General features: G+C 43.1%; 1 protein-coding gene across 3 annotated transcripts; it reads left to right on the top strand.

Annotated features, from left to right (window-relative positions):
- Nucleotides 1-344: 344 nt before the first annotated feature.
- NYX (nyctalopin) lies at nucleotides 345-7,811 on the top strand. Of its 3 annotated transcripts, XM_081858608.1 has the most exons (3): nucleotides 345-999; nucleotides 1,424-1,487; nucleotides 5,894-7,811. In XM_081858608.1, the coding sequence occupies exons 2-3, from the start codon at nucleotides 1,466-1,468 to the stop codon at nucleotides 7,294-7,296; spliced, it is 1,425 nt and encodes a 474-aa protein (XP_081714734.1). In that variant the 5' UTR covers nucleotides 345-999; nucleotides 1,424-1,465; the 3' UTR covers nucleotides 7,297-7,811. The 3 variants fall into 3 exon arrangements, with proteins under 3 accessions (XP_081714734.1, XP_081714736.1, XP_081714735.1); XM_081858610.1 differs by lacking the exon at nucleotides 345-999 and having other exon boundaries at nucleotides 1,086-1,487; nucleotides 5,955-7,811; XM_081858609.1 differs by lacking the exon at nucleotides 345-999 and having other exon boundaries at nucleotides 1,086-1,487.
- The last annotated feature ends 4,886 nt before the right edge of the window (nucleotides 7,812-12,697 follow it).

Here is a 12,697-nt window from a genome sequence, read left to right as displayed (position 1 = left end):
AAGCTAGAGGTAGAGTTTGCATGATGGAATGGAAGAACAAAGGCTTTATCACCTTCCCAATGTGAGGGGAAGTAACCTAGCTAAACCTGGCAGGACAGCTTAATCTATGGTCTTAACCCTTTCATGCATTAATTAGGCTTAAGCCTGAATATCCCCCAAATACTGGGTGCACATGCACCGAAAAGCACAAACATGCAAGTTAATGTTTCAACAACAGAACTTTGCCTTTTGCTCCACCTTCGCCCAATCTGGAAGGCATGCTGGGGCTGGGAGAGCAAATAAAGTCCAATTGCATGACTCTGCAGCTGATGGCCACAGTCTGCACGATGCAGCAGGTTGGTTGTGCAACTAGTGCATGCTAAGAGAACAGCATCTGGCACCAGAAATGTTTGTTACTTCAGCCCTGGTGGCTGGACAGCATTTTCCCCACTGCACCTGTGGGGGCATTGTTCAAAGGCGGGGGCGGGGGGCGGGGGGGGAACACATTTCTGTCCCAGCATCTGCTTGAGGTGGTTGCCTCACTCAGCCCAATGGTAGATCCAGTTCCACTGCTTTGTTTTGTGGTTCAGATTATGGCAGGCAGCTGAGTTTTGAGACTTTCCCTTGATAGGAGAAGTCAGGTGTGTGCCTTCCTCAGTCACTATGCTAAAATCATAAGCTTGCACTCAAACATAATTATATGCCTCTCCTTATGTAACTAGCACTGGGCGAGGGTTTTTCCTTTGTAATGCTGGGGATGGCTGAGGGCCAGCTCCTGTCATTTTGGGGGGGGGGGGGTGAGGGGAATAAAAGCTGATGGATTTGTCAACAATCCAGAAGCTTTATGGAACAAGACAAACTCATCCGTCTCTGCTAATCCTCCCCTGATACAGAGGATTTTCCTACCATTAAATGATAGCTTTTGAGAGCAGAGAAAATGCTAGCCTTTCAGAGATGCTGCAACAGAGCTAACCGCAAGCTTCAGAAGAAAAAAGGACAACACAGACATCCCCCTGTCAGGTAAGGGAGGCAGGTAACCAGTCCTTTTTCTACTTCACTTTGATTCTGTAGGTGTTGGTGGAGGAAAGTATCTGTGGCTGGTTACATACAGCCATACATTTTCATTATTTCCAGTCCACTTCATATTTCAGTGTGATGTATTATAAGACTGGGCAAGTAGGATCACAATCCAATGCACAATTTTTTGGGAGAAAGTCCCATTGAATTTAGAGGAAATCCAATTCACTCTGAAAATAAAGATGCAAAGGATTGGGTTGCTGGTTGGAAAGGTTTGTGGAAGAAACCAGCAGAAGGGAGATCAGTTATGCTTTCAGACAGAGGATGAAAAAAACATTATAAGCAGTACTTTTTAAAAAAGAAAGGCAAAGGACAATTGCAAATCAGAACTGTATGGCATAGTTCCCTGTTTTTGGTCTGCTTTTAGATTTTGGAGGACCTGAGATGCCACAAGCAACTAATCAGGGTAATGTTTGTCATCATTTTAAATGGTAAGTAGACTTTTCATTCCACAAAATTTTATAGCAATTTCTAAAGCTAGTAGTGTGTAGTTCTTTTATTTTGAAAGGGTTAATTTATCTTAAGCACCCACTGCAGGGAATTTATCAGTTTTCGGAGTCAGATTTTTCAGCATAAAGGTACAGGACTGGATCATTTGCCAATTATTACAACATCTGTGTCATTTTTCTGCTATGCTGTCCTTTTACTTCAGTCATATCTGGACACCAGCAATTCCTCTTTTGTTTAATATATGTCAAATTGACATTTGGGATTTGAAGAACTTTTCAGCATTTTGTGCGGCTTAATTTGTGACTTTGATTAGGGACAATTTTATGGAAAAGAAAAACACTGCCCATTCCCTGCTAAACTGAGGCAAATTAGAATAAAGTGGGGATCCAGTTTACAGTGGGGGGGGATTATTTACCTCAGTTTAGTGCTCTTTTGACTTAGTTTATCCTTCCTTCTCTCGCATTGAATAGCTAAGCCCTTCAGGTAATGCATACTTAATTCTTGGTGACAGAGTTTTGCGTTAATAATGCCTAAGTAAACAGTAGACTAGAGCTGTGCAGATAGATGATTTTTGATGGTGGACAATTGCAATGTGGTCATTAAAGCTACACACAGTACCTACACACAATACACAGACTAGCGTTGATGACTTTTAGTTAAGGGGGAATGAACAGAAAGAGTTATGTAGCAGGCTTTATTTTACTGCAGCTGTAAGCCTTAATGTTACCATCCTTTATATTCCTAAGTACCAAAGATACATCTGTGTAGGAGAAAGGAGTGTTTCTTACCATTTATTAACATACCGGTAAATGATGGTTGTTGCTGTTGCTGTTGTTGTTTTTAAATCCCTTTAAAATGTCCTCCCCTCCACCCCAAGTACTTGAATGATTATTCCTATTCCAACTTTTAAGGCAGGACTTATAGCAGGGATGGGGAGCCTATAGCTCTCTAAATGTTGTTGGACTACAACTCCCATCATTTGCTGATCACTGGCCATGCTGGTGATGACTGATGGGAGTTGGAGTCCCAGCAGCATCTGGAGCAAGGATGGGGACCCTTTTTAAGGGGCCATGGTGGGGGGGGGCAGAGGCAAAAGTGTGCAGAGCATGAGTGGGTCTATGTTTCTCCTTCCCTGTGTGCCCCCGAAAATCTGCTTTGGAGGGTTGGCAGTCTCCCTCAAGCAAATATTGGGGGGGGGGACACAGTGCAGAGAAGGGAAATAGGAAGTCTTGTTGCACAAGCTGATTTCCATTGTGCAAGCAGATCGATATCATTAGGTGTTGTCCGCTCACTATTCAGTTAGCGTGTGTAGCATCCAAGCTTCACAGAGAGGACTTTTAGAAAGGCTACAAGCACACATTTATTAATTACATGTTGCTTTATAAATGTATTTTGTTCTGGGGGTAGTCCATTAGCAAGTTTCAAGCAGCACCTAGAATCCTAGACACGAAATGATTCTCAAACGACAAATCAGGACAGTCAGTTTGGACACATTTCCACCTCTCCAGATAGTCATTAAAAAGTCATTAAAAAGCATTGAGTGCAAGATGCTTTGTTAGGATTTGCCTGAGTGAATGTGACACATCACTGACACCTTGTCCAAGTATTTGATGGTTTCTGGAATGAATAATAATAGTGGAATGGTGTTCTAACTCATCCCCTCAGTGCAAAGATTACTGCTAGCGCAAGGGGACTTTCCTCTTCTTCTCCCTTGCACCCTCCCCAAATCTGGAGTATTGAGGGGAACCTTTGAACAGATTTAGCAGGGGCAGGAGTGGGGGAAGTCCTATTATGCTAGTTGTAAACTTTGCACTGATGGTGCCCTGCCATAGCACTATGTTGGATACAACCCAAGAACAGTGCGCTAGGTGTTGTTATATATTTTTCTCTGTTTTTAAGCAAGAGTGCATTCCTCGGATCACTCCGAAAACCATATCCGAGAGATCCTAAGCATGCACACTTTAAAGCCCATTGGTCTTCTAGGAAAACAAAATACTTGCATTCTATAAGACAAATTCAGCCCACCTCTGACCTGTGTTCATACAGTAAGCAGAGGATGAAATGAATGTCCTGGAGTAGCTTTTCAAATGTCAAACAGGCCTGGGCTTGTCTGCACTCTTGAGGCACTTTGCAAAATAGATCTGTGATGTTCGGTACATCTACCTCCACGGTGCATAAAGCACAAAGGATTTTAAAAATGCACTCCCCCCCCCTGAAATATTGTTCACCGATGCTTAAATTATGTCACGGAGGCCTAAGGAGCCTGCAAGTTTGAGCAGAAGAACTTTTGGGGGAAAGGGAACTACTTAACCCTTTCAATCCTAATTGCTTTTCTGTTCGAAACTCCCCCCTCCCTGATCTTTCTCCACCTTAGAGAGAGAGAAAACACAGGGCCCGATATGTTTCACTTCAGAGGCAGGGAGCAATTTTGAACAGAAAAATAACTGAAGGAGCATGGGATGAAATTCTTCTGCTCAAACTCACAGCCTCCTGTAGCAGGTTGTGGTTGCATGTGTCAATCCACTTGATCACATGCGGTATCTGGTGTTTAAATATCAAATCTGGAATGTTCCACAGAGGAACACTGAAAACAGGAAGGTAAGGATGATGAAAATTTAAGCGAAGTGGTTTTTAATAGTTCTGAAGTGTAAACGATACAAATAGTTTAGCATGCAAGAGGAGGAGTTGCTCCTTCTTCTGTCATTGTGCTGGCATTACAGAGATCTCCAGAGAGTTCCTCATGGAGCCTCTTATAGTAACCTAAAGGAGACAAGATTCAGGTAGCTGTGTTGGTCTGACGCAATCAAAATAAATTAAAAAATTAAAAAATTGTCCAGTAGCACCTTAGAGACATGCACATGAAAGCTTATACCCAGAACAAACTTAGTTGGTCTCTAAGGTGCTACTGGACAATTTTTTAATTTATTTCTAAAGGGGACAAAAACCAGTAGAAATACCTCCTTCACATTTTAGTAGTAGAGAGAGGACAGCACTTTCTTCAAACGTGGGCACTGAACCAAAGGAATATTTCAAGCAAATCTCTTCTCATGGCTGTTTAAAAGTGGTCAATTGGATGAAGTTACAGTAAATATAATCTGGTCTTTCATGTGTAACCAACACACTGATCCCACAAATTAAGGGTCTGGGAGCAAAGGATGTTACCTGCAGGGCTTGTCCCACTGAGGGCAGAAGACAAAACTGTGAACTCGTTTTAATTAGACTTTGCACTTTTGTAGCTTGCTTTTCGAAGCTGAGTACATTTTTGGCCTAATACCACATGTTTGTGTTTGGTTGCGAAGAGTGCTACCTGCTAGCTTTTACTGCTTATACTCCATTAACTTGTGTTTAAAAAATTGTTTGCCCAATGTTTGAAAATGTGGGGCCCTGTGAGCAGATAAGCTGACACAAGGACCCTGTAATATTACAGTGACATTGATGCCTTTAAACTCTCACCTGCCATGATGACATGATGGCTAACTTGCCCGCAGTGTGCACTTGAGAAGCTTCCCCTTTCACAACCAATAATTTCAGTTTCCCCTTCTCCCAATCGAGAGTCCTAGGCTTAGTTCCAGCTGCATCCTTTAAATACAGTTCACAGGAACAGAGAAAACTTACTGATGGGAAGAGGATGGGAAAATGCCTTCATTATGTAAATTGAGGGCAAGTCTCTCCCCCGAAAGGATCCCAAAGAAGAACTTATTGGATGTGATAGCGAAGCTTTCTCATGCCACATAATTTGAAGAGCTTATTGAGATTCTGCGAAAGTAAATCAGCTTCTTGAAACTTAATAGGACCCTTCCACAGCTGGTGTTTCAGTCTCAGCAACTAGTTACTCAATTTACCTGAAAGACCTACATTGGCTTCCAGTCCATTTCCGGGCTCAATTCAGTGTTGGTGCTGACCTTTAAAGCCCTAAACGGCCTTGGCCCAGTATACCTGAAGGAGCTTCTCCACCCCCATCGTCCAGCCTGAGGTCCAGCGCTGAGGGCCTTCTGACGGTTCCCTCACTGTGAGCAGTGAGGTTACAAGGAACCAGGCAAAGGGCCTTCTCGGTAGTGGCGCCTGCCCTGTGGAACGCCCTCCCATCAGATGCCAAGGAAATAAACAACTACCTGAAATTTAGAATACATCTGAAGGCAACCCTGTTTAGGGAAGTTTTTAATGACTGATGTTTTAATGTATTTTTAATCTTTTGTTGGAAGCTGCCCAGAGTGGCTGGGGAAACCACGGGGTATAAATAATAAATTATTAATTATTAATTATTAATAGTAGTAAGCAAGATCCATTCATTATATAAATATTGTGTTTTGATACTGTGAGTGTTCACTAATACCTGATTTCTCTCTTTCTCTCCCCCGCTTCCCTTGCTGGTACACTTCCTTGCCAGTCCTTCTCTGCATCCCCCCTGTTCACTGTGTGTGGGCCTGTGTCCGCTCCTGCCCCACCAGCTGTGTGTGCACTCAAGAGAGGAGTTGTGCCATTCTTTGCGACCGTGCTGGTTTCACACAGATCCCTAAAGAGTTTCCCTGTGAGGCCTACTCTATTAACCTGGATAAAAATAGCATCAAATTCCTTGCTGAGAGGGCATTTGGTACTCTCCCATCCCTCAGATCTCTCTCATTAAGCCACAACAACATATCCTTCATCACTCCTGGTGCTTTCAAAGGGCTAGCCAGCTTGACGGAACTAAAAATGGCCCACAATGAATACATTCAGTATTTGCACACAAGGACTTTCATTTCACTCAAGAGGCTCGTCAGACTGGACTTAGCAGACTGCAATCTTTTCAACATCCCAGACAGGATTTTTATAGAGCTTCCAGCCCTTCAGGAACTCTTTTGCTTTCAGAACAACTTCAAAAGGATTCCAGGAGCGATACGAGGGATGGAGAATTTGACCCATGTTTATCTGGAGAAAAACAAGATCGAAGCTGTGGCTTATAATTCTCTCTTGGGTCTGACCCAGCTGAAATATCTCAATCTGCAAGATAACAGAATAAACGTGATTCATGACAGAGCTTTTCAATACTGTCAGAAATTGGAGTATCTTTATTTAAATGACAATGTCCTCAGTGACCTCCCTGATAACTGTTTTGACGGCCTAAGACGTCTCAACATGCTTAATCTTGGCGGCAATTTACTTCGAAATGTCTCTAATACATGGTTCCAGGACCAGTTAGAGCTGGAAGTTTTGTATTTGGACAGGAACAGGATTAGCCACATTGAGGAAGGGGCTTTTGAAAACCTCATAAGCTTGGTGTCTTTGCACTTGAACAGTAACAACCTAACCACCTTGCCTTTCTCAGTCTTCCAACCTGTCTACTTCCTAGGAAGGCTCTATCTTTTCCGGAACCCCTGGGAATGCGACTGCAGGATTGAGTGGCTAAAGGAATGGATGGAGAACTACAGACTTGTTAGGGATATTCCTTGTGCCTCACCATCCTCTGTGGCTGGTCTTGACTTAACTGATGTTTCTTTTGAGAGAACGCCTGAAGGTTTTTGTCTTGACCCAGAGGAGCTAAATGCCACAACTTACAATCCTTTCGCAACTGCAGAACCACAATCTACCACAGAGAACAAGTTCAACAGCCTTATCTCTAAATTCCTGCTCCAGAAGGGCCTTTCGGAAGAAGTAGGAAACACCACAGAAGCTTTTGTCAACACAACCTTGTTAGATGGATTGACTAATGAGGCATCTTTAGGACTGGGGGAATGCAATATCAGATTAGTATGTTATCTAAATCTTTGGATATTGTTTAGAACTACTAGAAGTTCTATACCCTCTGTATAGTGTTTTGTACAGGATAGAATGTTAAGCTACCACCTTCAGACATAGATCAGGTACAAAAGGTCTCTGTGGTTTAGTGCATATTTAGACCTAGTGATCTACTTTGGGCCCATCTTTCAAAATAGGTTTAGGTTCACAGGGGCAGAACTCATTTATAAAGCGCTTTATAATTTTATAATCTGTCACACCTAGTGAGTGTGATTCCTGTCATTAGTCTCCCATAAGAGTGACTCTAAAGTCCCTCAGCTGCAGTAAAATTAATCCAAATTCACGCTGAATTGAAATAAGGTTGGCAGGAACATGACTGCTGTTCATATTTTATAATCAGACATAGCTCAATCAGGATGACAGAAAACAATATGTATGGTGATATATACTGAAAAAATTAGATAAAAGACTTGCAGCTTTACTAAGGGATTTGGCAAGTCATTCTGGTGGTTCTTACATATAGGATGCTATTGTCATGGAACAAAAAAGGGTGATGGTGTTCTGCAGCTATTAAAAGGATCAGAAAAACATAGGGATCAGTTTCTCTGTATGAATCTCTTGAACCTGATGGGAACCTATTTAGCAAGACTAAAGCATAATAATCCAGATACTGGAGATGGGTTTTTCCCTTTTTCTGCCATGTTTTTTATAAACACACTTCACAAATATATATCCATGTTTAAACAAGACTTTTCACTTCCTCTGCTAGTCCCGATTCCTCTGCTTACTGTGGGGAGAGCATTTCACCGTTGCCACCGCACACTGTACTCGCCATGCCTGTGAGTCTGGCAGTGCTGAGAGAGAGGCCTAATAACTGCCACCGTCCCATTCCATTATCTTCAGGGGACAGCAATGGAAGCTCCTCTTAACAGCCATGATAGCTAAATGGAATTACTACTATTAAGTAGTGAGTTGACAAAGCAGACGACACAGAGATTCCTCCAAGTAGTTCTTTATAAGTAAGCTGGAACTGAACTGAACTGAACACAGCTCAGCCGGCCTGCTTTTATAGCCAGCCAGCTGTCACATTGTAACAACCACCACCCAGGGTTTCCCGCCTAAATTAAGTGACGTGGACTTGAGTGAAAACTATATACACAATACCCCGGGGTGGCCAGGGTGAGCACTTCAATACATAACAACTACTATATCAGATGCTAGAAGTAAAAAAACAACAACACGGGAGGAGCACCACACTTGTGTCCTAACTATAAACTGGCTAGCTTCTGTGGGGAAAAAGAATGCTGGATTAAATGGAGGCAATTGACTTTTACCAAGATGGAGCCACAAATGTAGTTTAAGTCAAGCTGCTCCTTTGCTCCCACAGCTGCTGTCACACCCATTTTTACAGAAGACCTGTTTCTGTAAGGCCACAAATGTTGACACTGCCAAAATCATTTCTGCTTCCAAAGCTGACCTATCTCATTTGACTCAACATTAGCTGGAGTGCCATGGCCTGAATTGTTTTCCCCTCATGACAGCCACACTTCCCAGAAACAAGGGAAATAAAATTCTGGCAGCTTTATAAAGAAACACTGCTAACATTCTTCTTCAAACAACACATAATGAACATACAGAACTCACAGTTGTGAGGTGTGCTGACCACCATTAGTTTAGACGGGTTAAAAAAAAGTATCTCTGAATTGACATATTGACAGCTTTTACCTGTGATAGCTAAACAATCTCTATGTTCAGACGCAATATACTTCCAAAACACATGGGTATATTAGAGATAAAAAATAAGAGAAGGCCACCACCATCTTCATGCCCAGTTTTTGAGCTCCCAGAGACATTTGGCTGACTGCTTTTGGAAGCAAAATGTCTGAATACATGGCCTTCCCACCAGGGGTGTTGTTACATTCTGATGCAACAATCATGACATGAATTAAAAATTTTAATTTCTCATAGTGATCTCTCCCAAAATTACATTTTCACTTCAATTAATTTTTTCAATAGTCACATCCCACTCTGATTTTCCTACTAAGTAGTGTTACTTGTCACGATCTTTGTTTTTAAAATTGCTTTTGTCTCATTACATCCAGTCATTTCAGCTTTCCTTCAGACTTTGTCCACTGGGCTGTGGGTGAACTCAAGGGAGGGGGAGGGGGCAAGCCTCTGACTCTTCACAGGTGCTGAGCAAGCCAGCAGTCCTCTCCACCAAATAGAAGGGGCTTGGACAAAGCAGGGTATGTAGTATATATAATGTAAATAAAATTAAAATGGGCAGGGACAGCTGCTATGGTATGGGCAGTGGCTACTCAGGTCAGTAAGCCATTTGCCCTTGCCTTCATCATCCCTACCTCTCCTCTGTGAAGAACAGTTCAGGACCGCAATACCTCAAGGACCGCCTCTTTCCCTATGAACCTACCCGGACCCTGAGATCATCTTCTGAGGCCTTTCTTTGTGTGCCTCTTCTTTGAGAGGTCCAGAGGGTGGCAACATGAGAATGGGCCTTCTCTACATTGGCTCCCATCTCTGGAATGCTCTCCCCAGGGAAGTTCGCCTGGCGCTTTCATTATATACCTTTGGGTGCAAGGCAAGAATGTTCCTTTTAAACCAGGCCTTTGGGTGATTTGATGGACATCCTATGCCCTTTTAAAATCTGGGGTTTTTTGGGTGTGTGTGTGTGTGTTATTGGGTTGTTTTTTTTATTTTGATTATACATTTTGTGGTTTTATATTTTGATTTTATTCTGTGACCTCCAAGTACAGGGCAGTATATATCAATTCAAACACCACCACCACCACCACCACCACAAGCAGTGATGTGGTACTTCTGAACTCCCTATGACAGAATTGTAGAATCACAGAATTGAAGAGTTGGAAGGGACCACGAGGGTCATCTAGTCCAACCCCCTGCAATGCAGGAATCCTTTGCTCAATGTGGGGCTCGAACCCACAACCCTGAGATGAAGAGTCTCAAGCTCTACTGACTGAGCAAATCCTGCAAGTGCCATTTATGCAGCCACACCACATGGAGTCTCTTAACCCTTCAATTAAATCTCAAATAGTACATAACAGGGCATTTTAAAAAACAAACAAACAAACATTGAATTCTTCTGTTATTTAAATTTGCTTTTAAATGGTTAGTTGTGCTATAGGCACTGAATAAATATAGAAGTCTTTGCAGTGCTATAAGCTATACTGCAAGGAGAAAGACTACAGATACATACAAAATTACCGTATTTTTTGCTGTATAAGACTCACTTTTTCCCTCCTAAAAAGTAAGGGGAAATGTGTGTACGTCTTATGGAGCGAATGCAGGCTGTGCAGCTATCCCAGAAGCCAGAACAGCAAGAGGGACCGCTGCTTTCGCTGCACAGCGATCCCTCTTGCTGTTCTGGCTTCTGGGATTCAGAATATTTTTTTTCTTGTTTTCCTCCTCCAAAAACTAGGTGTGTCTTATGGTCTGGTGCGTCTTATAGAGTGAAAAATGTGGTAATTATGAATGCCTGTACTCATACATGCCTTTATAGGCATGGATATTAATTAGCATTCATTAAGAAACCAAATCAGTAAAATGTGTAAGGTTGCTACTTGGAAAATATTATTATTCAGGGTTTCTTAAAAACAGATTTTCCAACTGCACAATTCCCCATCACTTAAACAAACAAACAAACAAACAAACAAGCAAACAAACAAACAAACAAACAAACGTAAATGAGTTCAAAGCATGCTTTTCTGCTTGTTTACAAGGACTTGCATGGTTTGCAACTCCATGCCTACACGTTGGGCAAAATAAATTCCTGCATTGCAGTGGGTTGGACTAGATGACCCTTGTGGTCCCTTCCAACTCTAAAATTCTATGACTCTACACTCTGTAGCAATGGCTGCTTCTCCATAGGAGCCAGCAGTTCTTATCTACTATGCAGTCTCTAACAGAGGACAATCCAATGGCCCTTGCACTCATGTAAAGCCCAACTCAGTATCACTTACATTGGTGCAAGAGCCATTGGATCTACCTGAAAGTTACCTGTATCTATTCTTTTTGCCCCATCAAACATGTGCTACCAAAGCTGGTATCTCTCAAACATGAAGGGGAGGAGGAAGAGGATCCTGGGAAGGGCTGGGACTGGGACACACTGGGGCAAGCAAGGGATAGGGAAGGAAGTACTCACGCGATAGCAAGGGGATGGGGCCCAATGCACAGGAACCAGAGCAGCAGGACTCATCACCAGCGCCAGAGGTGGCCTTGTCCCCACAAACATGGCAGGCCCTGAAGTGTAGAGAGCAGTGGGAGAGGCGTTGTAGGAGATTGAGGCAAGCAAGAGCCTACAGCCCAGCTCCCTAGCCGGCCAGGTGGGACTCACTAGCTCTGGGAATGTGTGTGATTCCTCAGCTGGAGTGGGCTTGGCACAGGTGAGGGTCATCTGCCTCATCAAGCCCAGATGCTGCAATCAGCAGGCAAAGTACTAAAGGGAAGCAGAGAGGAAGTGCTGTGTCTGCTCCATTGCCCATGTTGGTGGACCTTGGCTTGAATGTTCCTGCACCTCAACAGTACTTTGCTTCAGCTTTGACTCTGGACTGTATCCTGATATCAGACATTTTTACTTGGATTGACCCTGGACTGCGTTTCCTGACCTTTGGACTTGGTGTGGTTTGATCCCTGGACTTTGAACGTGACTTGCTTGCCAGGTAGGTCAGGGGTTCAGGACACTCCCTGTTTCTCATGTTTGTGTGATGTGGGGGAAGGAGAGAAGGAAATTGACGAGTGGAGCTTTCATTCAAGAAAACAAAACAGCCAACAAACCAAACCATGTTCATTGATGAAATATTTGGCATTGTGTTGAGAGTGTGTCTTTCATGACTTTGAGAGACAAGATCAATTTTTTTGCAGGGCTGCCAAATTACAAGAGCACTGCTATGATCCTCGCCAGCGTACGCACTCCACCCAATGCATCACTGTGCTCAACAGCTGTGGAGCTGAAATGATCCTGAGGGAAGGGAAAGACCTCAGGTCTTGATTTGGGGGGAGGGGGGAGGCGGGGAAAGAAGACGCAACGTCTCTTTCCCTTCCCCTCTTATTGACTTAAGGGTTCAAAATCCCTAATTAAGCATTAGCCCTGTCCCCAAACTTGTTTAGGACAGTACCCTGCCCTTTCTCCCAGAGGAGTCCAGGGTGGTAAACAAGTGATAAAGCAATAAAGCATCTTAAAAACATTGCATATGCAGACAAGGCAATATCTCTGCTTAAAAGTGCTTAGTAAACACATACACCTAATGTCTCTGCCCCGATTTTTCCAACTGCACTTTTTTGTCTACCTGGGCACTCACTTTTCAACTGATGCTGAGCTGGACAAGCGTATTGGCAAGGCAGATATGGCAAAGGCTCGCCTCTCCAAAAGGGTGTGGGAGAATGTGATACTAATGACCAATGTCAAGATGAAAGTCTAGCAGGCTTGCATGTTGAGCGCATT

This window comes from Podarcis erhardii, assembly GCF_964252035.2.
Source record: "Podarcis erhardii genome assembly, chromosome: 4".
Lineage (NCBI taxonomy): Eukaryota > Metazoa > Chordata > Lepidosauria > Squamata > Lacertidae > Podarcis > Podarcis erhardii.
The sequence above is the reverse complement of the archived record's forward strand: the minus strand, read 5'-3'. Positions and strand labels throughout refer to the sequence as shown.